This window comes from Epinephelus lanceolatus, chromosome 15 (genome assembly GCF_041903045.1).
Source record: "Epinephelus lanceolatus isolate andai-2023 chromosome 15, ASM4190304v1, whole genome shotgun sequence".
NCBI classification, from domain to species: domain Eukaryota; kingdom Metazoa; phylum Chordata; class Actinopteri; order Perciformes; family Serranidae; genus Epinephelus; species Epinephelus lanceolatus.
Window position 1 is genome coordinate 27,304,965 of NC_135748.1, and position 24,883 is coordinate 27,329,847.

At 44.6% G+C, this 24,883-nt stretch overlaps 1 protein-coding gene across 10 annotated transcripts in view; it reads left to right on the forward strand.

The window, feature by feature from the left end:
• meis2a (Meis homeobox 2a) overlaps positions 1–21,136 on the forward strand; it is an 85,184-nt gene extending 64,048 nt beyond the window's left edge. For 4 of the 10 annotated variants that reach the window (XM_033641825.2, XM_033641824.2, XM_033641826.2 and 1 more), the window contains 3 exons: positions 13,539–13,597; positions 15,354–15,464; positions 19,236–21,136. In XM_033641825.2, the coding sequence (XP_033497716.1) occupies positions 13,539–13,597; positions 15,354–15,464; positions 19,236–19,543 (478 nt within the window). In that variant the 3' untranslated portion in view covers positions 19,544–21,136. Of the gene's footprint in view, positions 1–13,538; positions 13,598–15,353; positions 15,465–15,952; positions 16,052–19,235 lie in introns of all 10 variants that reach the window. The other 6 variants (XM_033641830.2, XM_078175099.1, XM_033641831.2 and 3 more) reach the window with 3 other exon arrangements.
• The last annotated feature ends 3,747 nt before the right edge of the window (positions 21,137–24,883 follow it).

Genomic DNA, 24,883 nt, shown 5'->3' on the forward strand with positions numbered 1-24,883 from the left:
AAGAAAAGTCTGACTTCAGGTCAGCGTGGTGGTTGTTTGGAATGCTCTGTTTTCACAAAGAAAGCTTCAGCTGCTGCGTTGCTATATGTGTCTTTACGGCACGTCGCTCTGTTTATGTTTTTACTCCGGAGGTCAGTTGGCGCAGATTCTTAGTCTTATTGTGGCTGAGAGAGAGAGAGAGAGAAGAGAGAAGCAGTGAGACAGACAGACAGACAGACAGACTGAGAGGGAGAGAGATTTAAACTGGAGGCCCCAGAGGATCAGACAACCTGACAGAGTAGATTTGGAATAATTAGTTTTATCTGCTGAGGGAGATAGCCAGGAGGAGCTGCGTGGTAGCCACAGGGTGCTGCTGTGTGTATCTTGGTGGTGATTTGTTCTGGGTTGCTGAACGTTGTGTATGTGTTTGGGTGCATGGTGTATGTGTTTAGAGGGAGGGGTGAGGGTGTGGGGGGGGACTAAAAAGGATAAAGGTGACCAGGTGTAACAGAATGGCCTTGAGGGCGTATATGCATGTGTGTGTATGTGTGTGTGTGTGTGTGTGTGTGTGTGTGTGTGTGTGTGTGTGTGTGTGTCAGAGCCAGAGAGGACAGGAGCTCCTTCTTTAGCTGAGCTCTTTAAACTCTGTGAACCTCCACAAGGTATTTTCTCTCTGTCCAGGCATGCTCGTTCTCTCACCCTTTCTCTTTCTCTCCGTTTCTCTTTACCTCCCTCTTTTCACACATCGCATTCCCTCTATCCCTGTGTTTTGGATGTACAGTAACAGCATGCAAATAAGCTATCTTTGCTCTGGTTGTGCCGTGTCACCATCAAAACAGCCTCCACTGACAGTCCTCCACCCCCCTCCCTTAAGGCACAATGGGAGTGAGTGTTTCTGGATATGAAAAGTAGAGGAGTGTTGTATTGACATCCTTAACAACGCTGCAATGTATTATTCTTACTTGTTGTGTGTGTGCTCTGAAGTTGTGATTCATGGCCCTGTGCCCTATGTGGTTTTGAGGTGCAGGGCCAATAAGCCCATCATGGAAGACCCTATAAATCAATATAGCCCTTTGTTTGTTTAAGCCATGCTCTGCCCTAGTTCAGGCCTGTTATGGATGAGGTATCAGCGGATTCAGTGCCAAGCAGAAAAGGGGAGGGAAAGGCGAAGAAAGGAGAGAGGGAGTCACAGGGCCTCTGCACAAAAAAACAATCCAATCTTAATTGGACCATGGCCAAAAATCTTGGAGATATCAAGCCCGGTAATTAGCAATTTGGGAGAGGTGAGAAATAAACGCTGCATCTCGCCGACACAATCCCTCCATGCACGTGCACACACACACGTGCTTTGATGAAGTTATCAGAGGTAGCTGGAGGAATTAGCCACTATTAGCCAGCACTATTACATGCATAACAAGATGCAGAGATACAGAGGAAGAGCTGGATAAAGAACGGGGGGGGAGAACAATGAGGAGTACATTACCCTAATCTAGGGTTTCTCTCTTCCCAGCCTTATGAATATTTATTCCTCCCATTATCGACGATGATGTTTCAATTGGGAGACTTTGTGAGCATGTGCGGCGAGGATGGAGGGCGGCGGAAATGTCTTTTCCCCAGTGGGGGTGGGGGCGTCTGCCTGTAGCCCCCAAGACATATCTGCTTTATCATCTCCTTGTTACACTGAGGCTTTGTGCTGCTTTCTCACAGGTGAGGAAATAGCAAGTCTCCAGAATGATGTGCCGTTTGGTAGAAAGATACATTTACTCATCCCTGGTTTGGAATAATCTGTTTCAGTATTGTGTAGTGCACACATCCAAAAAACTTTTACAGGCACTAGATCCAAAAATCACACAAAAGATCTGCACACATTATTAAAAAGCTCCCAGTAATTTTAATTGTGCAGCCTCTCGACAGAGATGTTTGGCAGCCACAGTCACAACCACTATCACAAAGCAGAGCAGGCACTATATACACACAACTCATTCATCACTCAGGTGATTGTGATCTGCTTGATTGAGAGTCAGGCTGCTGTCAGGTTTGAGCGATCAGGTTGGACCAATCAGAGCAGAGCTGAATGACGCTGTCTAAGAGGCCGTTTACACGTACACGGTGATTTTGATAAACGGAGACATCTTCCTTCGTTTGTGCCCTTCGTTTACACGCAAACGGAGATTTCTCCTCTGAAAACGAGTCTTTCTAAAAACTCCGGCCAGAGTGGAGATTTTGGAAAACTCCGGTTGCGCGTTTGCATGTAAACTGAGATAAACGGAGATAAACGGAGTTATAGGCAGCCGACGTCACAGTATGCGCCGGAACTTGCGCCTGTGTCAAAAGTGCGACCTATGTTGCTATGGTGACAATGGATACATGGAAGGCTTGAGCCTCTCGTTACACTGCCACCTACAGGTTTGGCATGCTCTTGTGTATATATACACGGGTAAGTGTAAACGAAGATCTTTTTGAAAACGGAGATGGTGAAATGTCCGTTTATGAAAATAGCCGGCGACGTGTAAACGGCCTCTAATACTTTCACATTGGGGAAAGCAAAGTATGAAAAGAAACTAAAAAACATCAAGATCAGTATTATAGGGGCATATATTTATCACAACACAGCTGAAGTTGAGTAAAAAAAAATGATTTCAATAAGAACTACTGTATAGAAAAATACACAGAAAACATAGAAAGACAGAAAACAGAAATATATTACTTGACTAAAATTTTTTTTAAGAATACACAGGGTGTCTGCACGTCTTTAAAGAGTTGTAAAAATTTCTTATAAGCCATAAAAGTCAGTCATTTTGACTATTTTCTAAAACTTAATGGCTCTTTTTTGTCTTTTTACATTAAAGATACCATCGATATGATAAACATTCTGAAAAATACTGACTGTCCCTTTGATATGTTTCTGGTTACGCTTGATATGGAATCTTTTTATACCAAAATACCATGCCAGAGGCACCTGATATTACCTTGAAGAAATAACTAAATTGATCAAAAAATATCATGCACGATTTTTTTTCTTTTTGCAGTTCAAAAGCACAGCTATGGGTAGCACCATGGCACATAGTTACACCTCTTATATGTTGGAACGTTGAACAAGAGTTCATCAGTTCCATGGAGGAACTATTTTTTTTTTTCTACTGAACTACATTCACCAACTATGTTACGACACAGAAGATATCATACGTCTACTCATTGACGAGAGGCACGTGTTTGTGACAGCGTGAAATGTAAACATTAATGGCTTCCTCTTCGGCCGAGTTCTGTGGTGCGAGGTGAGCTAGCAATAGATGCACACCAACTTCTGCGTGGCTGGTGTAGTTCTGTAGAAAGAATATAGTTCCTACATGAAACTACTCACAACAAGGTCTGTGGATTGTCTTGAGTAACCGGGTTATAATTTCTGGAAAGAGACATTGCTGTTGAGTTTTTCCAAATGTTTTTTTTTTTTTGGCACTTCAAGCACCACAAAGCGGGTGCCATCTAATTCCATTATATTTGAGAGAGGGCAGACATCTCTACAGCTGATAACATTCAGCAACTCACATACCAGAACGATCTAGATTGATACGGAGCACTACAGGAAGAAGGAAAAAATGTTTTTTATTTGGGGTGAACGGTCCCTCTTTAATTAAAAAATTCTGGCCAGTTGCAAAGCTGAACTTATATATTTATATATTTACTTACATGTTTCTGCCTGTGTAATATTGATCTTGATGCTTCTAGTTACTTTTCATAGAGGCATGCTTTGACGTCAGCTCTGCTCTGATTGGTTCAGCTTGATTGCTCCACCCTGAGAGCAGGTTGACTCTCAGTCATGCAGATCACAATCACCATGAGTCATGAGTGTGTCTGTGTCTGTATATTGCCTGCTCTGCTTTGAGAAGGTGGTTTGACAGTGCTGGACGAGAGCTTTCTTAGATCCACACATTGCACAATTAGAATTGATGTGAGCTTAAAATACAGTGTGTGGCTCTTTAGTCAGAATCTTGCCTTTGTTTCAGGCTGTCACATATGAAGGAGGCCAGTCAAAGCTGCACACAGTCAGTGGTAGAGCTGATCTGAGAGGCAGAGGGCTCGCTCCAGGCCACCAGGCACATCAGAGTCCCCGTGGTCCGCTCCACAGTGTCAGTGCTGCTCCTGCCAGCAGTCCTCTCCACAAACAACAGCTATTTATATCACTTGCCTGCTGCTGGGCTTTTTAGCCCCTAAACTCTGCTTCTGACCGTGCCTGCACATATGTGTCTGTGTGCCTGTGCTCACAGTTATGTGTGTCAAAGCGATTATGTGCAATTGAAACTGAAGATTAATTATTCAGTAGGGAAGTCAGAGGCAAGCTGACAACGTTCGACCGATGACTCTAGTGGTCACTAATATGTGCAAACACACTTACTCGGGCACATCATGGAAACGTGCTTGGTGGAAACGGTCACTCACATGCCAGAAACACAATGATGAGAAGATGATGACATCCCAGTGGGAGAGAGAATCCTTTTCCAAACACACACACACACTGAGCCTTGTACTCACCCAGTAGTGTGGCTCTTTTAAGACTGCACCTAAACCTGGGCATCAGACAGTCTCCACAGTCTCACGCTAGGTTTATGTGTCACTTTTTAATTGCTCAAACTGCTGTGCATTTTCACTGCCCCAAATTCGTCATTAATAGCAGTGTGAGGAGGAAAGAAGTAAGAGGAGGGAGAGCATGTGCATGTGTATATATGTTTGGAGGCGGGGTGGTGAAATGGGGGCACCCTCCCTGCACAACCTCCCACTGGCCCTGCTTTCTGACTTCTGCTAATGCATTTGAGATTCAGGAGCGTAAGTTAATGTCTGCACGTGTGTGTGTGTGTGTGTGTGTGTGTGTACATGCATGCTCATGTATGTGCATGTGTGTTGCGTAAGGACGCAACTGTTGAAGCCCCTCTTGGCAGGGCCCCCTCTTCATCTCTTTGAGCCGAACCCATTATAGTCTTATAAAGGAAGGAGAAGAAGAGACGTTTGATATGAAGCAAAGGAAATAGATTGGCCTTATTTCCTTCCTGGCTGCCGCGGCGCAGACACTTGTGTTGCCTAGACGATGCAGGCAATTGACACTCAATTTTGTTTGAAATATCACGCCTCTATCATGCCATTATCAGCTTCCCCTGGTAATCCACAAAGCCGCCCTGTTTGATATCTGACAATAAGGGGGGAGTCACAGAGTCGCGGAATCTCTCACTCGATTACCAGGCAGGGAGGGAGAAAAGGGTTGAGAATGAAAGGGAGCAGAAGACGACAGAGTGAGAGACAAAGAGAGAGTGAAGGAAATAGAGATGGAAAGATAGTGCAGAGGGGGGGAGACAGAGAGGCTAAAAAAGTCACACGTTTGTATGATAGCGGTGAGAAGTGGATGGAAACGGAGATTGTACCTGCCCGCCCCGCGGAGACGTACAAAGGAGCCCAGCAGGCCTGGCATTGTGGGGGGAGAGGAGAAATCTGGGCAATAGGGGTGGCACTCACAACTGAGAAAATGAGGCGATCTTGTGAGCACACCCTCTCATCTCAGGAGGGCTGATGGGTAGGCCAGGGTAATGATAGTGCAGGATTCATTCTTTCTTTCTACTCTACCCCCCTCTCCCCCCCCTCCCTCTCTCCTCTGTGTGTATCTGTGTGTGTGTGCCAGCCTGCCAGCACGTCTCTGTTCTATTTCTCGCTGGCCCTGCATGAAAGCAGGAAGCCCTCACCCACCAAAAAGGTGAGACGCCGGATTATGAGGAATGAGTGCTACCTTCCAGCACTGACGACCTCTGTCATGTGCTGGAACCTCTGACGGCAGGGGAGGGGGGCTAATATTGACATATGTTGAATGTTTTCAGATGCTCTTCAAACAACGTAAAACACAGCTGTTGGTCCCTCAGCTCCTGGGCAGGCGGAGAATACCTTTTGTGCACCTATGCACGTTAATAAGGTGTTGTCTTAAGGGAACGGGCCCAAGAGTAAGAGAAGAGGGGCCTTGCTAACAAGGGAGATGTGGATCAACTCTTTCCTTAATCCCCCTCCTGTCTGCTGGTGATATTCAAAAATAACAGCGTTAGTAAAAACATTCCCGGGGCAGAGGTGCCAGCCTCTGAGGAAAGAGAGGTTAATGACGGGAAATATTAGGGGACTGTCTGCGAGAGAGAGAGAAAGAACGAGAAAGTAGAGATGATTCCCTCCTAACATCAGAAAACTGGTAGAGCTAGGGCAGGTTAGCCACGTTGGGTTGCTACAATAAGGTCTCTTTCATACAGGTGTGTTGACGCCTGGGGCAGGCTTGGCCTCGGTCCATTCCATTCACCCTGGCTGATTTGAACAATAACTATCATATCTCTTAAAAGAGAAGGGAGGGTGAAGCGTCAAGAAGGAGATGCCTGAGAGCTGTGTCGGGGCCAAGAAAAACCCCCGCTGCCGTTGTCAGAGCTTGTTGATGTTGTAGGGAGGAAAAAACGGGCAAGTTTTTTTTTTTTTTTTTTTTTAACACCCCCCCCCCCCATAACCCCCACATTTTTTTCCTCCTCTTCTCCTTTCTCTCCCTCCACTTCTGCACTGGATTCAGTGTTTTTGTGCCGTAGGACAGAGTGTGGTGAGGAGACAGAGGAACAAAGTGCTGCTGTGTGGAGCAGCAGCTGCTGCTTGCCGGATCAAAGGGGCAACAAGCGTGGTCTTCCTGGCCCAACGCTGCTCTGGAGGTGTTTGACGGACAGTCAGCAGCTGGGGCTGCACAGCCCGCCATGCAGGGGTCAGGCTGCTGGACTGCAAGGCCCAGGGGTGACATGCCCTCACTGGACAGGGGAAAGAGGGGAGAAGGTGTTAGATGGGAGGGTAAATAGAGGGAGAGATGTCTATGTTTGTTTCCTTTGTTGTTTGTCTTGCTGTTGTAGTTTAGAGAGTTACTCCTGGGATTATCGCTGTGTGTATCTATCATTAATATTATGTGATGAGCATGTGAGATCTCATGTGATCATCATAATGCACAGGCGGTAGTTAAAGCCTGATTTTAAGGGTAAAACCATCACTAGAATAGCATTGCACTCCACACTGCAGCATTCCACCTCTTTGGTGCTGACAGAAAATCAGAGTGAGAAAAGAGAGACAGACAGGGAGCGAGCATGCCGCAGTGCTATTGATTTATTTTAATTAGCTGCTCGTTAAATCGTGTCAGTTTGCAACACAAATATATAATTCTTTGTCTGATTTTCCACTCAAGTCTTAATGACTCGTACTCCCCGGGTTTCGGAGAGGAATGACTTCTGCAGCAAGACTGACAGAGCAATGCAAATGTTACTCATATTGGACTTGAGGAAGAGGAGGGGGTGGCGATGCCACAAAAGGGCAATGAGTGGAGTAATAAAACGGGAAAGAAAAACAGGTCAGTGAAAGTCCATGGAGAAGAGGTGAAACAGTCCCCCTTTGAGAGGCAGACAAAAGAGTGTGGAGGGGGGTATGGAGGCACAGTGGATGGGAGAACGAGGGAGAGAGAGAGAGAGAAAGAGAGACAGAGGTAAAACTATGTAAACACAGTGGCTGCCCTAAACGTGGGCCCTCGCTGACGTTCCTAAAAAACGATCCTGCCTCGCTCCGCTTCACATCTGCACTAAATCAAACACGGGGGTGAGGTAATGTTCGCCCAGCTTATGTCTCTTGACTCCTGTTTTAACTTAAAGAAGGGAAGAAGGGATAGAAAAAGGGGAAACGCCGTCTCTGATAGGATGAGCTTGAGGTAGCTTCCCCGTTCCTGCCCTATCTCTTTGTCCTTTATCTCCATCCTGGAGGAGTGGAGCATGTGAAAAGCTCCATTGTTGTAGTTTATGATAAATCCATAGATACTGAAGGTTCAGTCTGGTGGCAAGCTATGTATAAACTGTTACAGGGGGCCTGTTAGGACCATGTGAGCTGATTCAATCAGTGTTGTTGACACTACAGTAGATCAGTGTTGGAGGTTCAGTAGCCCCAGACTGCCCCACTGTCTGACTGGACCATAATTAGTGTTTGCTTATACTAAACACACCCTTCTCATGGGGTTAATTTGCATGCACTTCCTGGTCAAAGGACACTGAGTGTTTCACTTCTTTCTGCCTGTCTTTCTTTTTTTGGGGAGGGGGGGGATCAAACTAAAGCCTTCCTTCTTTGATTCCAGTGAGTTGTGACTCAATTGCTGGGGGTTTGGAATCTTTATTTCTGTCTGAAGCAGAAGTATGGAAGCAATGAGCTCTAATAGGAACCAGAGGACAGTCATGTTTGCAAGCAGTGATCAGGGATTGAGTTCACCACGTTCTTGTTCAGATTGTGTTGCATCTAATCTTCCCTGCAAAGACAGACCGGGGGGCGGGGGTACAGGAATTTGACTGACAAACAGAAACTTGCCCCCATGTCCCAGGCATATGAGCTCTCAAAATGGGCATGTGCAGGTCAGCCGTGAAGGCAATAAACTGTCAACGATTGCTGTGTCACAATTCCAAAGCGTCCTCCTCTGTCTCTGCACGCTCTGCAGGGCTACATTCGGAGCAGTCCGGCGCTCGTTCCTTCGGAGAGGACATGTTTAGTATTTCTGTTTCTCTCTCCTGTCTTGCTCTGGCTCTGGCTCGGTTTCTTTCTTTCATCACAAACTCGTCAAACGAGTGACCCTACTCCTGATTGGCCGTCTTCCCTCTGATCTCCGCAGCAATTGGCCAGCCGAGCAGCGAGGCTCTCTCCCTCTCGCTCTGTCTCTCGTCTCCCTCTCTCTTGACTGCGCTCCAGGGTAGGGTGGTTTGGCATGACGATTTCTCAGGGAAGGAATGCTGACAACAGGAGCGAGTTACCAGGTGTGGCTGCAAGTCAGTTAACCAGAAACAAGGCCTTTCTGACAGACTGAGATGAGGGAGCAAGAAAAAAAGAAGAAGAAATACACTGAGTCAGACAGACTGGTTTGCTGTGATTTCATCTTCAGCCTTCCTTAGTATTCGTCAACTGTCTTTTATGCCGATGATGTCGTAGGTTTGCTGAATTAAAGTCTCATAAAGTTAAAGGACTCTACTTCATAAAACAGAGGCACATGTTTTAGGATTATGTAAGCCCCCTATTATGTCTCTTCTTCTGTCTCCCACTACCCCTTACCCTCAATCCTCCCACACTCTCACACACACTGAGTATAGCATAACATTGTATGCTAGCCAGGGTATTTAACACCTAAGCAGACGCTCTCTGAAGCGCCCCCCCTGCGTGTGTGAGCAGATATTAGTAACCAGGGATGCCGTGTTGATCCAGCCTAGTGGAGACCCCGTGTCAAGTGGACTCCTGCTGCCCTGGCTCCATCATTCATATCTGCCTGTTATTTGCCTCCACGACCTGCACAGCCACAACACTCAGAGCGCCAGTAAACTTAGCGCTCTATGTCGTCACAGAGCAGGGTTCTCGGGGCCCAGTCCCTCTACAACCCTCACCCCTACCACTTAGCCTTTACTCCTTCGTTGGTACATTCTTGTCTAGGAGTGAGGTGTCCCAATTCTTGTTAGGACAGAGGGGTAGGGTGAAGTGTGAGGGCTACATGGCCTTTTTCAGAAGCACACCTCAAACCAAGTGTTACAAGAACTTATCAGCAAGATGGCAAACAGACACACAAATGTGTTTTCTTACAATAAGTATCATAATCTTAGTTAAATGTCGTTTCAATGTATTATGGTTCTTTTTTATGACAAGCATAACAAAATAAACCACTAGTATGTCGATGTCTCTGTAGCTAACTTGCTAGCTGGTACTGTGCAGTGTTCTTTTTTTATTTACTGACTTATTTCATCGATTGATAGCATAAAAATTAAGTCGTGAACAAATCCTGCATGTCCTGACAACTGCAAAAGGAAGCCTATAGTCCTTGCAAGAGAAATGACCACAGCAGAGGACGGCGTATTCTCAATGTCCGGCTGTGTTTACACAAACGCCTGCATACCGATGACTTATCAGGGTGTTGAAGGGCTGTCCCATTTGATTTGACCTCTACCCCTTGTGACTCTGTTCCGAAGTGCAAGATGGTACTCGAAAATGAAGGGTAGGGGTAAAAATCTAAATATAAAATGAGATTCGGCCTCAATCTTTTATTGGCATAGACATGGAAACATTGAAGTAGCAGAGGACTTTTATTTTATAGATATTGTTTGACGCTCAAAGGTTCCTGGGGGTGGATCCCAAACCCCCTGTTTTATATATGTCCCCCAGTTTTGAAAAGCAGCCTTCGTCCTTGTCCACTGGACATATTGCATCGGTACGTACACATGTTTGTACACACGTGTCACCATTTCAGGGTATGTCAGCGGGAAGTGCTACTGAAGGCCAATTGGCAGCAGCGTGTGAAGAATGCGTCGACATGCACATACACACATACTGACTGACCCCGTGCATATATATTCACATGCACGCTCCAACGCATTCTTAGCACTGCAAGAGCAGTTTTTGATATGCACCTTGAAAATGTGTTTAGGGCCTATTGGCTGGGAGAGCACCAGTCGCCCACGTTTAACAGCGGTGGACCGCTGCCCCCACCAGCCTGCTTTCTCCCGGGGTAATGTACACATTCTGAGCTGTATCCCGAGGAATGACCTCCACACGACCCCCTAACCTTGCCTTTAATTATTTGTTTGAAGACAGCATGGAGTTCCCATGCTGAGAGGTACTCTGTGTACTATGTGTGCATGTGTGTGTGTTGGTGTTTCTGTGCTCTAACACTGAGCAGAGGCAGGCCATAATAAGCTAGACCACCAGATGTAGATAATAAAACATGGGGCTTTGGGTTGGAGGTTTTTTAGCTAGTGTCCCCTGTGAGCCTCCTGTGTTCTGGTTAGCCTACAGACACACTGGCGGTGGTTGTGGTCATGTCCACGGTGTCGATGTGTAGATTTACAGCTTGCGCATATGTTTTAGCGAGTGGTTGGGAATTCTGTGTCCCTGTGGTCAACCCCTGTGTCTCTCCCAGGGCCTCGGGTCCTCAGATCCGTCCATCTATCTGTCCATCCCAGTTTGACTGGCCTTCATCTCTGGAGGATTCCTGGTTGTGTTGTTCTAAGCACACACCATTAGCAGCTCACGGGTCGAGGGAAAACAGTGTTATCAGGCCTGGCTCTGATAATCTCAATTGGCTTTACTCAGACTGATAAAAGGTGCTCTAAGGCCACAAGAGGGGCGCTTGGTCACCCCCCACTCCCACCAGTGCACCGCATCGCCTCCTGGTTACTGTGGCAACTTGTGTAGCGTACAAAAACAGAGCCTTTGTGTGTGTGTGGGTGGGTGAGTGTGTGATATGGTGGTGGTTAGCCAATAGGGAATGTTGACAAGAAGCAGGTCCATCTCAGAAGCAGCTTGGAGGGAAAATATTTGAATACCCATATGTTTGTGTACGCAGCAATGAGCTGTTCTCATACTCAAAAATTACCATTTCAATGAGCCAATACCCTGATAGCTTAATCCTCCTGTATACTTCATGTCATACATTTCCAGTAAGTAGTAGGAAAAACACAAGAGAGAAGAACGCTGTTTTTAAAGGAACATCTCAATTTTTAACAAAGTCTGAAAACAGCACTTTGATCTCTCAGTGTACTCTCCAGTATATCGAGTGTTTCCTGGAAACCGTATGGGCAAATTTAGCACCTGGGAAGAACATTCCTAATATTATGTGTTTATGGTTATGTCCCAGAATAGGTAAGAATGCACATGGTTGTGATTTTGAGCCCCTTGGTGCATCGAGGAAGGGAGAAAGCAGGACATATATTTTCGCAGGCCTTGCTCTCTGAGTTTAAAGAAGGGAGTGTGATACCAGGAATGTCTTACTGTTTACTTGCTCAGCTGGTTTTGATGCTGGAAGCGTCTTCCTCTCTTGAGCACTGCAGGCATTTCTGACAGCATAGCTCTCTAAGAATGCTTTGTCCCCTTTGTTCCATCGAAAAATTCTTTCACAGTTAATAAACCCTAATCCTCATTCCTCCCTTCAAATCACAAATCATGCATTACAATCATATAATTTCCAATCCAGCTCTCATTGGCACACCCCGCCTCCCTGCCTCCTCTTTCGTCCTCTCTCATTCTCATATGGATGTGTTTCATCTTTTGCTCTCAGGGGCCCGCGGCACCCCTGCGTACCTGCACTCTGGATGCCCCCTGGCAAATGAGCACCACGTCTCTCTTTTCCCAACCGTGCATTTTGTACGTTTAACCATGTCACTTTGAGCCGGGCAGATTACAGGCGTTTAAGTTCATTGGAGAAGGTAAGGGCAGGTATCAGGGCTTCATGGGGGATTAGGAGCCCAAATTGGTTCCAGCTCTCCCTTCCTTCTAATGACCAGTTCTTTAGCCGTACTGATGGTGCCGTGGCCCGTACGTTAGAAGAGGGCGGTCTTTTTTTTTTTTTTTTTTTTTTCTTCTCCTCTGCTTTTTTGGAACCAGCAAAGGACTCCATGCTGGACAGCTCCAACGTGATTTGAAACCCCTCTTTAATATCAACCACATGGTGGTACCTGTAGTGCTAAGCCCGCGCTACGTTTTTAGTATGTGAAAGTGAATGAGAGAAAGACGGAAAGAGAGAAAAGGGAGGTTAAAAAAGAAAAAAAAAGAAGAAGAAGAAAGACAGAAAGGTGGAGAGCTTGCTCGGCCTGAGTGGCCAGCTCGCGTTTGACACAGCCCAAGGCATCTCCATTCCAAGTTAAAAAGGTTGCCTCTGGCTGGCAGTCACCTCCAGATGACCTCCGGCTCTACACTGGAAAAGCCACAGGAGCAAGGCCGGCTGGGGAGGCTTTGTGGAGCTGCACTTATTCGCTGCTGTGGTGGTGATAAAACTTCAGACAGCCTAATTGATGGGCTCGCTGACATAACAATACCTTGTGAAAGCACGGAGTGGCCCATGCCTGGTCCTCATTTCTAGACAGCTGGAAGGGGAGCAGAACCCCCTACAATGCAGCCAGAGTGGGGGTCCCACAGAGGGGAAGGGTGGAGGTGGAGGTGGGGGGTGGAATGGTGGGGAGTAATGAAAGGAACCATTTGTATCCTGCACTTTGCTAACTTAGAGCTTACTTTGAAATTCTGATGGGTGATAACACTCCAGAAATAAAGCTGTTTTGAGGAAAGCGTAGACAGGATACTGTACACTATGTATAAAGTTGCTGCGTGCACCCGGCTGCAGGAGTGACTGTGAGAGACAGAGGGAAAGAGGGATGTGCCACTATGAGGGTTCTTCTGTGCCCAAGCTGCACTTAATACTTGAGGAATGTCTCCCTGGTGCCCATAGCAACCAAACGTAATCAAAAGCTTTATTAAAAGAGGGGGGAATAGATCATAAGGAACATTAAAAGTATCCCTCGCTGGGTTCCCAAGTCAGCACACAATTGCCCTTTTGTTTGTTGCTGTTTTGTTGTGAGCGCCTCTCTCAAGGACTCGGTGGCTAATGTTGCCATTAAGTCATGCAAAACTGTTTTGTCTTTGTGGTGGCTTGTGATGAATCTCTCTGTGTGTGAATGCAGGGTGATTTAACGTTTGTTTTTCTCCTCTCTTGTTTTTTTTTCTCTCTTCCTCTCTGCCAGGTTCATTAACGCCAGGAGAAGAATAGTACAGCCCATGATTGACCAGTCAAATCGAGCAGGTAAAAAAAAAAAAAAAAAAAAAAGAGAACAACCCAGCCAATGTACAGCAGCAGAGCTTCTCTCTCTTTCATGCCCTAGCATGAAGACACCCTTCCTAAATCCTTTACTGGCATGCACATCATGCCTGGAGCCCAGATTTTTTTAAGGGGGCACCATACGCACACACACACACCCACACCCACACACACACACACACACACACCTCTTCCGCTCCCTCCTCTTCCTCTCATCCCATTTTCCATTTTCTGTATGAGATGCATTCAGCAGTGGTGCGGGCCGTTTGCTGATTGACTCTAATTGGAGATTTCCCAGTCTAAGTGGAGAGAGAGGTATATTAGCACTCTCTCTGTGAATTACTAATTGGACACAAGAGGAGTGCCAGAAATGCTAGCAGCAATTTATGAGTTATCTCACTTTTTTTTAAGCTGTTTTGTTTTTAATTTTTTTCAGAGTTAAGGGGGGGGTTCCCTTCACTTATTCTGCTGTGTTTTTATTTTACTCCCTCAAGACTCACTGTACTGAATTCTGATATCAAGTAGTTACTCAGCACATTTTTAAAAATCAAGACTGTTACGTCGCTACTTGGTCAAATTTTCAGTTTGATATCAATTCATGTATTCTCAGTCATGAAACCTGCCCTTAGGAGGGGGACTGAGTTTAATGCGACGCCGCGATTAAATCAGATATTTTGATTTAACGCCAGCACAGGCAGAGATTTTCATTTCTTTAAAACAGATTATGGTAAGCTTCATGTCGTTAATTGATAACACGTTTATTTTCCCTATCTATTGTGGTCAGATTACGAAAAAAAAGCACACACTCCAGAGTAGTAAACACGCCGCTCTGTGATCCCGCAGAATGATTCAGTCACCCTAAGCTTCATTGACTTTGGCATTACCAAAAAAGAAGCCGAGTAATTTGTCTCAGGGAGAGGGGGAAAAGCTGTTTCTGTTGATTAGCAAGACTTAAAAAAAGGTCCCCACACACCGGGGTGGAGGTTGCTCAAAACTAACACGAGCCACGATTTAAAAAAAACGAAACACACTTACAAATGTGGGTGACTCTTTTCCACAATGGCTGCGCTCTTGCGTGGAATATTTGTCAGCGTGCAGCTGATGCGTGCCAATCAACAACCTCTTCAAAAACAGCATGACTAACAGCTCCCACTAATCTTTCACGAATTACAGATTATCCAAGATAATACTGTTATAGTCCTGCCATAGACTGTTTTCTACAGTCTCCGGAGAGCATTAGTTCATTAGGGCTAATAATAGACAAAACAAGATGCAAGCGAGCAAATTGATTGCTACTGTATCATTACAGATAATCAAATAAATCATTCAGAAGATTCAATAATGATCAATTAAAGCTGTATGTTACGTTTAGGAGGAGATGATGACTGACTTAAGTATTGACTGGTTGAAGGCACAAATTCTTCTCATCCTGTCAGACTGCATGCTTTCTTCTGAGAGAACAATGTATCTCCTGTGAGTGTGGTTTTGAATGACACTGGTGAGTGTGTGTGTGTGTGTGTGTGTGTGTGTGTGTGCTTGCATGCACGGGGACCTACTGTATGCGTGTTTGCATGCCACGTGTCAGTCAATGCGGTCCACAAACATGAGCACAATGTCTTACAGTATGTTTGGGCTGGAGCTGGGACAATTGCTGATTGTCTGGTGTGTTTTCTCTTCTTCTTCTTCTTCCTCCCCCCCCATCCCCCTCCCTTTTTCATGTCCACGTTTTGACTACAATCAGGTTTTCTTCTTGATCCTTCAGTGAGCCAAGGAGCAGCGTACAGTCCAGAGGGCCAGCCGATGGGCAGCTTCGTGCTGGACGGTCAGCAACACATGGGGATCCGACCAGCTGGTAAGCCCAGCCCACCTCTTCTCTTCCTCCTCCGTCCCTTCGTTCATGCCTGCTGCACCAGACACCAGTTTCACCCTCGGTTATCGCACAGCTGATCAACACTGATCCTCTTGTCTGTGGCATGAGATTTAGTCACCCCGGCACAGAGCAGGTCCCCGAGTCAGCCATGTACACCTAATACTAACTACTCAACCACAATAACACTTCTCTTTAAAAGTCCCCAGACTGTCTGCTGCCTGTCTTGCTTGTTTTTCTTTCTCTAACCCAACACATCTGGGAAAATCCCTCACAAATAACCATAACACAGGGGTCTGTGGGATGCAATGCAAAATAAAATCTTAATCCACTTCTTTGAATCTTTCACCTCCCCTCTCCCTAATCATTTCCCTTTTTAACCAACCTCCTCTTCTCTATCAGTGGTTCTCCTCTGACCTCTCTGTGATCCAAACTCCTGCTGACTCTTTTCTGGCATTATCTTCTCTTTCTAGGGCCTATGAGTGGAATGGGGATGAATATGGGCATGGATGGGCAATGGCACTACATGTAACCTCCATCTTGTAAAGCAAAACGCAAAGAAAAAGGGGGAAGTAAGTACTGGGCTCTTTTCCTTGTTTTTTTCTCACACCTTGGGGCTGTGGGTTTTATTTTTCTCACCCACGATTCACTTCACCAGCACTACCCCTTCATACCCTGGCTATGATTCTACAATAAGCCCCTACTCCCTAGCATCAAACTATGAACCAGCATGCATGGCTGTTTCAGCAAGATGCTTTAAGAGGAAGAAGGAGGGGGGTCGCAGTAGCCAAGAATGAATTAAAGACTTGGGAAAACGGGGGGAACCGTCCTGGGATAGAGAGGACCCGTCGACTTGTGGCGCCAGACAACAGGAACAACAACAACAAGAAGAAGAGGGAAGAAACAACCTGGCATGGCATGCGCAGATTTATTTATCACAACAGCACCATCGCTCTCCTCATCCTGGACAGCCAATGCAAATGTTGGACATTTAGGGAAAAAATAACATCTCCTGGGGAAGGGGGCTGACGGGGAGAAATTAAGCAGGCTCCAGTGAAGCGATAAAGAAGGAGAAGTGAAACTGTCCTCCGAGTGACATAAATCTGTCTGGCGAAGGATTGATGCCCAAATTATCTTATATGCAAAGACGGGAACACCGCAGTACATTACGGTCCCTGTGCGAGATATACGGGCCGTGGGTGACATGGCCGATCCTTCACTGGGGGTTTGGTTTGAGCTGTGTAAAGGGAGGAATGAGCAAGTGGGGGGGGTGGGGGGGGGGGCTGTGTGTTTTGATTATTTTTTACTGGAGGGAGACGATTTAAGGGGGGGCGGGGGCCAGTGACTAGTCTGACCTGAGACTCACAGAGAAGAGCAGGGAGACATTGAGATAAATTTATAAGGTTGTAGACACAAGCATGACTGCATCTAAAAGAGAGGGGATCTCTTTCACACGTACAGATACAGTCTCTCTGTGGCGCAGTCTCTCTGTCTCTCTCACACACACACACACGCACACACACACAATCCCTGTACAACTAAATGGCGGCAGTCTGATTAAGCTGGCCATTCCGCCTCCCGCTAGTGCCACAGTGCTGACATTTGAAAAATCAAGACATATCACATCCCAAAGGCGGCAGGGCAGAAGAGATTTTATTTTAACACCTAAACTCCCTTGCCCAATGAGGCACAATATAATAACACTTACCTTGATTAAAAGAACCCTTTATATGTAAATGGAGACTGGATTTTCCAAAGGGTCACAGCGGCAATTCTGCCGACAGAGATCATTTCACCCCTCTAGTCCTTCCTCTACGGCTCCCTCTCTCCCTCTCCTCCGTCTCTCGCTCGTTGTCTCTCATCCCCTCCTGTCTTTGCTAATGGCAGCGGGGAGAGAAAAAAAAAATCAGGAAGCAATGTTCCCTAAAACAGCCACACAGAGACAACATTTGCTCAGGTTGGCTAATTCTTAATATAGGGCTATATAATTTTGAGACTATTTAATTACGTAACATACTTTATGCTTCATGACCAATTACATTAATAGCTTAATACAGAGGAATATTATCCTCTCTTGATTTGATTACACAGCCACACAATATGGTATATTTGGTACTTAATTATGGCCAGCCATTGAGCAGGACCGCTGTGCCATAACAGAAGTGCACAGGGGGAGGCAGGCATGCAGAGATGGAGGGAGAGATGGAGAGGCAGAGAGGCCCCAGTCTGTCCCCAGTTATTGTCTTCAGATGGTTTTACCACTCTTGTTAATAAAGGAGGGGGGTCTCAGATCTACTTAACGGAATGACTGCAGCTTACAAGACTGGAGATTACCAGCTTACAGTGTCAAAAACATCTGCTGGGCCTTTTAACAGGAGCTGCTCTAGGTTACGTGGAGGTGAGGGCACCCATCATACCCCGGCACCCCGGATGATTTATTTATTTTATGACCCCAGTAGTGAGGTTTTAAGAGACCTGCTCTGACAAACATGTGCATTTCAAATGAACTGACATGGAAAGGGAGTATTAGAAAATGGCACAGCTTTCAACCAATGAGACTGGTCATTAATCTTGGCCTTTGCTGTCCCCTTTTTTTTCTTTCTTCCCCTCTCTCTCCTTTCTGTCCTCCTCCTTCTCCTCGTCCTCTTCCCCTCACCGGGGCCCTCCAGTGTAATTTCTTAATTGCAGTGTACTAAGGTGGAGGAATGCAGAGAGTGAGCATGCCTAGTGACCTTGCGGCGACCTCTCCCCTCCTATTACAGCTTCTAATCCCCCAGGGGTTCACATTACAAAGCAGGTCGGCCCAGACCCAATCCCAGACCCAGGCCCCCTGGCTCCAGCAGGGGACCCCCTGCTCTCATTCGCCTCTCCCCAAGGTCCGGGCCTCTGGACCAGCCATGTTCCCATACTCCAGTCCCAGGCTTCCAGGAACACCCCCCCCCCACACACACACACACACATCTTACTTTTTTTTCTTTCTGATTACAACAAACAGCCGTGTGAAAAGCCAAACAGTGGTACTGCTGAGCCAGCTCTGTGTCCTGGGTCCTGTCACAGTGTGAGAGGTGCCAGCATGCTGAGGCCTCCACACATATGAAGTGGAATCCATCTTAAAGGGGCATCAATACACCCCACCTGCCTTTCCTTTCTTTTCTCCTCCTTTTTATCCTTTCCAAAACCCACACTCGGTGCATTTAAGAGCAGCGTTTTGCTTAAATTTCCTCATTCAGTTGTGGAAACGAGACTGTCTGTCTCGGTGATACAGCAAACTGACTCCTAAATTATTTAATAACTTCTTTAAGGGATTCTAAATCAAATATGTTCACAGAGGCTGGTCCCCCCCCGCGAGAGCACGAGCGCCTGTTCAGTTTGTCACTTAAGTCAGCTGGGGAATTGACTGTTCCACTTGTAAAAGTATTAGCACTTCTCCACATCAATACGGCTGGTTGGTTTTCTCCACATCCTCCAGGACTGCAGTGTCTGTGGACGACTGAGGATCATTTTCCAACCTGAGACCTGACCACAACGCTATTGGGCATTGTAAACCACTCACCATAGCCTAAAATAGCCTCGCGCAATAATGTCTCTCTTTGACTCGTCGAGGCTGAGAGCGCTGTAGTCACGGACGCAGTGTCGTAAAATCCACTCAGCCCTTTGTTGTTGTGTTTAAATTGAATTAAGGCCTGCTGATGGAGAAGAGAGATTTTATGATGGAGTGTGTGAATTCACATTTTTTTTTGTGTGTGTGTTCTCCAGGTCTGCCAGGCCTGCCAGGGGAGTACGTACCTCAGAGCGGTCCTATGGGCATGAGCATGGCCCCACCCACTTACACCAACCCTCATCAGATGACCTCCCACCCCTCCCAGCTCCGACACGGACCCCCTCTCCACGCGTACCTGCCCGACCACCCCCACCACCCTCATCACCACCCCCACCACGCCATGCTGATGCATGGAGGACCCTCGTCGCACCCAGGAATGACCATGTCTGCACAGAGACCCCCCTTGCTCACTCCCATTGACCCCAGTACTGGAGGACAAGGCCTGGACATCCACGCCCAATAGTATAAGGGAACTTTGCTACCAAGACAACAGCAGCTACAAGAAAACAGTTTTAACAACAACAACAAAAAAAAAAGAAAGAAAGCAGCAGCCCACAATAAATCCTATTTTGAGACTATTTTTAAGAATAAAAAGCCGAACCCTTTTGACCAGAATTTGACACTAAAGAAACAGAATTCCAGACGAGCTGTGATAATTTTTCTTTTTCATTTTCTTTTCTTTTTTTTTTTCTTTTTTTTTTTTTTAGACTTGTCAATTTTGTTGCTTTCATCCAAAACGGAGGACCAAGCTGACAAGAACACTTTGTAAAGTCTTGGGCTTTTGGTAAAGATCAACGAAAGGATGTTTTGACGTACACGTGTGCAAAGAACGGACAAGACGCGCACACGCACTCCAGAAACACACACACACACACACACACACACACACACACACACTTTTTTCGCACACTCTCACTCACACGCCATTATAAACATGTTCAGTACACTTTCATGTGACGCGCTCAAACGCTTCTAAAATAAAAATCACTCTGGAAGATTTAAAAAAAAAAAAAAGAAACAACAGAAAGACTCCAAGAGTTATAACTACTGTAGTATAAAAAGTATAGATAAATAAGTTAAAACTTGTGCATTTTTCGTTGATCACATGGTTTATGTTTCCTGAGCTAGTTTTAGAATTAAAGGTTAACCTTTTTTCTCTCTCACACTGTGTGTGCTCCTTCCTGGAGGAGAAACTGTCTCGCAGCACAGCACTATAAAAGAAAAAAAAAACAAGAAGATGGAACATCTCAAACCATAGAGGGCAATCAGGTCCTGTCCCCCATAAGAACAGGGCATGATGGGAAAAGGCTGCTAAATGACACCGGATCTCTCCAGAAGATTCAGTTTGAACATTTGTCATGCCCCTCTCTCTTTTTCTTTTGGTTCATGAATGAATGTTGCCCTGTAGGTTTTAAAGGAAAAAAGTTCTTTGTTTGAATTGCCCAAGCACTGGATTGTGTTGGTTTTATACATTTTTATTTTAATATTATTTTATTTTTTTGTACCCTGGACTCTCGTCGGTCAGAGCCTATTGAAGGAAGCTTAATAGTGGAAAAGCAACATCCTACGGCGCTTCTTTTATCCGCGGATCAACACTCTTGCCATAAGGACAATACTGACACAAACGTTGATTCTGCGGCACTGGAGAAGCATTTGACGGTTGATGCACCAAAAAACCCTAAAACTAAAAAAAACAAAAAAAGGAAAAAAAAAACTTAAATTATGAACTCAATGCTTTTTGGGGGGGGGATAAAAGCTGAGAGAATATTGTAACAAACTTCGTACAGAGTTCAGTCTATTAATTGTTTCATGTTAGATATTCTATGTGTTTACCTCAATTGAAAAAGAATGTTTTTGCTAGTTTCAGATCTGCTGTGGCATTGATATTGTATGTCCATGAATTCCTTCCTTTTTCAGCACGTGTTCCTCACTAGATGATAAGATGCCGTCTCCCTTAAGCTTTGTCAAAAATACATTAAATACTTGTATGAGGACTGTGACGTAATGTTTAAAAGGTGTTCAGTCACAAATGCTGTAATAAATATTTCATTTTTGATTTTTGTTAGATTTTTGTGTGATTAACTGTGTTATAAACAAAATCTTTATCCACATTATTTGCATTTTAGTAGCACAAAGATTATTTTATCTTTGAGAGAATGTGTTTCGGGTGCGCTGTTGCTTTAGGTTTTAATTTTATTTCTGCAAATGGTCAAAAAACAACAAAAAAGAAAAGGCCGTAAAATACCCACTTTATTTGCTTGTTTTAAGCAAGCTGCCCATTTAGTTATTGAAAGCCCTCTTTGAAAATGAAATATATGACGCCATAACAATTTATTTAGGCACACAAATGCGTCTTCTAAATGATAAATAACTGTCAGATGCAAATGGAGGGTACAAATTACACAGCACTATAGTTGTAGAGCAAAAGAAACTGTCAGCAGTGATGTGATGGTCAATTAAAAATAAAAATAAAAAATCTCAACAGTAGCCTCCAGCTTTTACACACTAGGCACAAAAAATGGCAGAAAAAACAAAAATAAATTACATTTTCTGATCATTTAATTAAATGAAAAATGTCAAAATTTGCCATTTAAAGGAATAAATACAAATAAATAATTATTTATTTATTTAAATATTAAATATTTATTTTTTAAAAATATTTTTAAAAATATTTCTGCCTGTGTAAAATGAAGGCTAACCTTTACTCTGGAATTTAAAAAGTTAATTTACTTGAGATGGATTCACCCTTCACTCTTTCCCTGGCGTTCAAACAATAGAGCGTGGATGTGTCCCCAGTGTAATTGCTCCTACAGTGAGAAAGCACCATGGCTGGCCCTCTCTGTCTCACTCTCTCTCTGAGTGTGAGTGTGTGTTACTGTGGCTCTGCTCCTTTCTGCCGTTTTGCAGCGCCGCCTGTCGGCCACATGTGGCACCGCCGTCCAGGAGCACACAGATGGGCTTTGATAGGCTATCTCCCTCTCTCTCTCTTCTCTTATTTCTTTTCTGCCTGTGTTTGCCCGCGGCCATCCAAGTCATAGCCTTAAACCAGAAATGACAACATCACTTGGGCTGAAATATTTTCTGCCCTTCACACAGAAGTTTGAAACCTCTGCTGTGTCCGACTGCAGGCCTTAAATATTTTTTATCCTCACCTTTCTTCCTTATTTTTTTGTGTTTTAAAAACACTGCTTATAACTGATTTAATTTTAAGTGTAAATCAACAAATATAATCCGCAGCATAAACTATAATAATAATAAAATTAATATAGTGTGTGAATATTTTATTATTTGCATTTAATGCAGTAAAACAAGCTGCACTGGCTGGAATTTTCGTTTATAAATACAGTTACTTATTATTATTATTGTTATTATTATTATTATTATTATTATTATTATTATTATTATTATTCTCATGTGGCCTTTTGATTTTTGTTTAATTCCACAAATTAGTTGAGAATAAAAAATCTGACGTTGCTCTATATATGACGTAACCATTTATTTAGCCATTTATTAATTTACAATTAATTTAAACTATTGTAAATTGGTATTAAATTCTTTTTAGGCCTATTTGTGTATTTAATTTAACTGTTATATTTTGTATTTTCCTGTTTAAAAAAGCAACAAAAAAAATGAAGGAAATCAGAATTACTTATGTGTGTTACACCTAAATATTTCCAGTATAATTCCCGGCATTTTTAAATCATAAAACTAATATAAAGTTTATTTTTTAATTTATTAAAATTCCTATGTGTCGCCCGCTGATGGTTATTTTGGTTGTTCTAATGTCATTCCGGACACACTACCTGCACAGTTCATGTTTGTTTAACAGTCACTGTGCACACGCCTAAAGGATGTTAAGGCCTTAACCAGGCTGAGGGAAAAATAATGTCCATATTTACTGGTTTTTACACCAGTCTGCTTAATGATGCATCTTCCTCTTCTTCCTCTCAACTATTCAAAACCCCTAAAAGTCCCTTTTTTGTTTTTCTGGCGCTCCATTATTCTGTGGATAAAACGGAAGGAAGAAGCCCTCCGTTTTGTGCGGAGATTATCAGATGAAAAAGAGAGAAAACGTGAGGATTACTGTGGATGGAGAGGATTTTAATATTAATAGTTTTTTTTCTTTTCTTTGCTCCCCCTCTCTCCCCCTCCTCCTTTCCTCCTCCTCCTCCTCCTCCCCCCTCTTCTTCCCCGATGAGACAGAAGGTAGATTGCCTCTGCTGCTTTCCTTTTGCCGATTCGGTGTGACAGGGATGATGGATGATCCAGCCGAGCTAAACAACTCCTCCCCTTCATCTCCTCCCTGTCAAAGCCAGTCCGGGCTGCTGCTGCAGGAATAAAATAAGGAATATATTCCCTCTGCACTGCTGCACAATGCAGCCCGCTCCTGTGGAAGGGAAGACGCCCGTGCAACAATATTAAAAGTCCACACACACAGTTTACCCTGCAAGAAACACACTGTGTGCGCGTGTGTGTGCGCAACATGTTAATAATGCTTATGTTATTGGCTCCTCTGCAGAGCTTGTGGTAAAGTGTGTGATCTGAGAGAAGGGGACCGCAAATATGTATTTTTAGACTCACAAGTGCATCTGCTGGCAGCGAGGGAGAGAGAGAAAAGTTTCTGCTTTTGTTTTTCTTCCAAATTGCTGATTTGGATAGTGGTCATAAAAATGGACGCGCACGCAGGGGCTGAGTGTCCTTCGCTTTGCAGCTGGCTCTCCCCGAAATGGCTTGCTCTGGGGGACAGGTTTTAGGTTTTGTGTATGTAGGCCTGTGTGTGTATGTGTGTGTGTGAGTGTGGGTGTGCGCTGCCCTCCTTTTTTTAAACATTTCAGCAGTTTTCTCTCCTCTTGCCATAAGGTGTTTCTATGACTACGTTATGTAGGGCCTGTGTGAGCGGGTCAGAGGCGGGGGTCCCTGGGAGAAAAGGGCCGCATTTGGCTGATCATTTATCAATGTCAACCGCATAATGATTCTCCCTGCAGTCCCCCTATTGATGAGGATAATTACATTAGCTCAGAGTGACTGATCAATAAAGCCCAGGGAAAATGGTTTATTATAGCACCACCGAAAAGGCTTTCTTTAAAAGGAGGACTGGCTCTTTTTTTTTTTAAGAAAATAAAAGGCAGGGTTGACGTGCGCAATGCAAACTCGGGAAAGTGAGAAGCAGAACTTCATGTGCACGCAGATTTCACGACTCCTTTTTCAGGATTTTGCTGTTTTTCCTAATTTTATTTCCTTTTTTGTCATTTACAGCGTGAATTATAGTTTATTTTTCCTTCATTTCCTTTATATCTGTCTTTATCACACGAGGAAACAGGACAGAAGGAGCTTTACGCACAGCTAGTAAAGCCAAATACGCCTTGTGTGATTTTTTTAAAATGATAACTCACAAGTCAAACAACATCTAAAGGCTACCAAATATCTTAAGGCCACTCAAACTGTGATAATATTTGTATTAAAGGCAAAAACGATGCCCAAATTGCAGCACCTGATGCTCAAAATTCCGAGCCGGCCTTGAAGAGAAACCCTAATTAAGAATAAACAAAAATACTGTTGCTTTGTTGGTCAACTTGCAAAAAATACTTCACTGCAATAAACAAAATAGTCCCAAAAGACGGCCAGAAAACGCACGTCTGACCCCTCTCTCCTCTCCCTCCTTCACCCTCCGTGTGAGTGTGTGTGTGTGTGTGTTCTTTAATTGTCAACAACTTATCCCCTGCAGGAATGTTGCAAACTCTTTCGCCTTAATTCTCCGTGGTGCTCCGCGCCAGCTCCCATTTACCGCTGATGAACGTGTCTG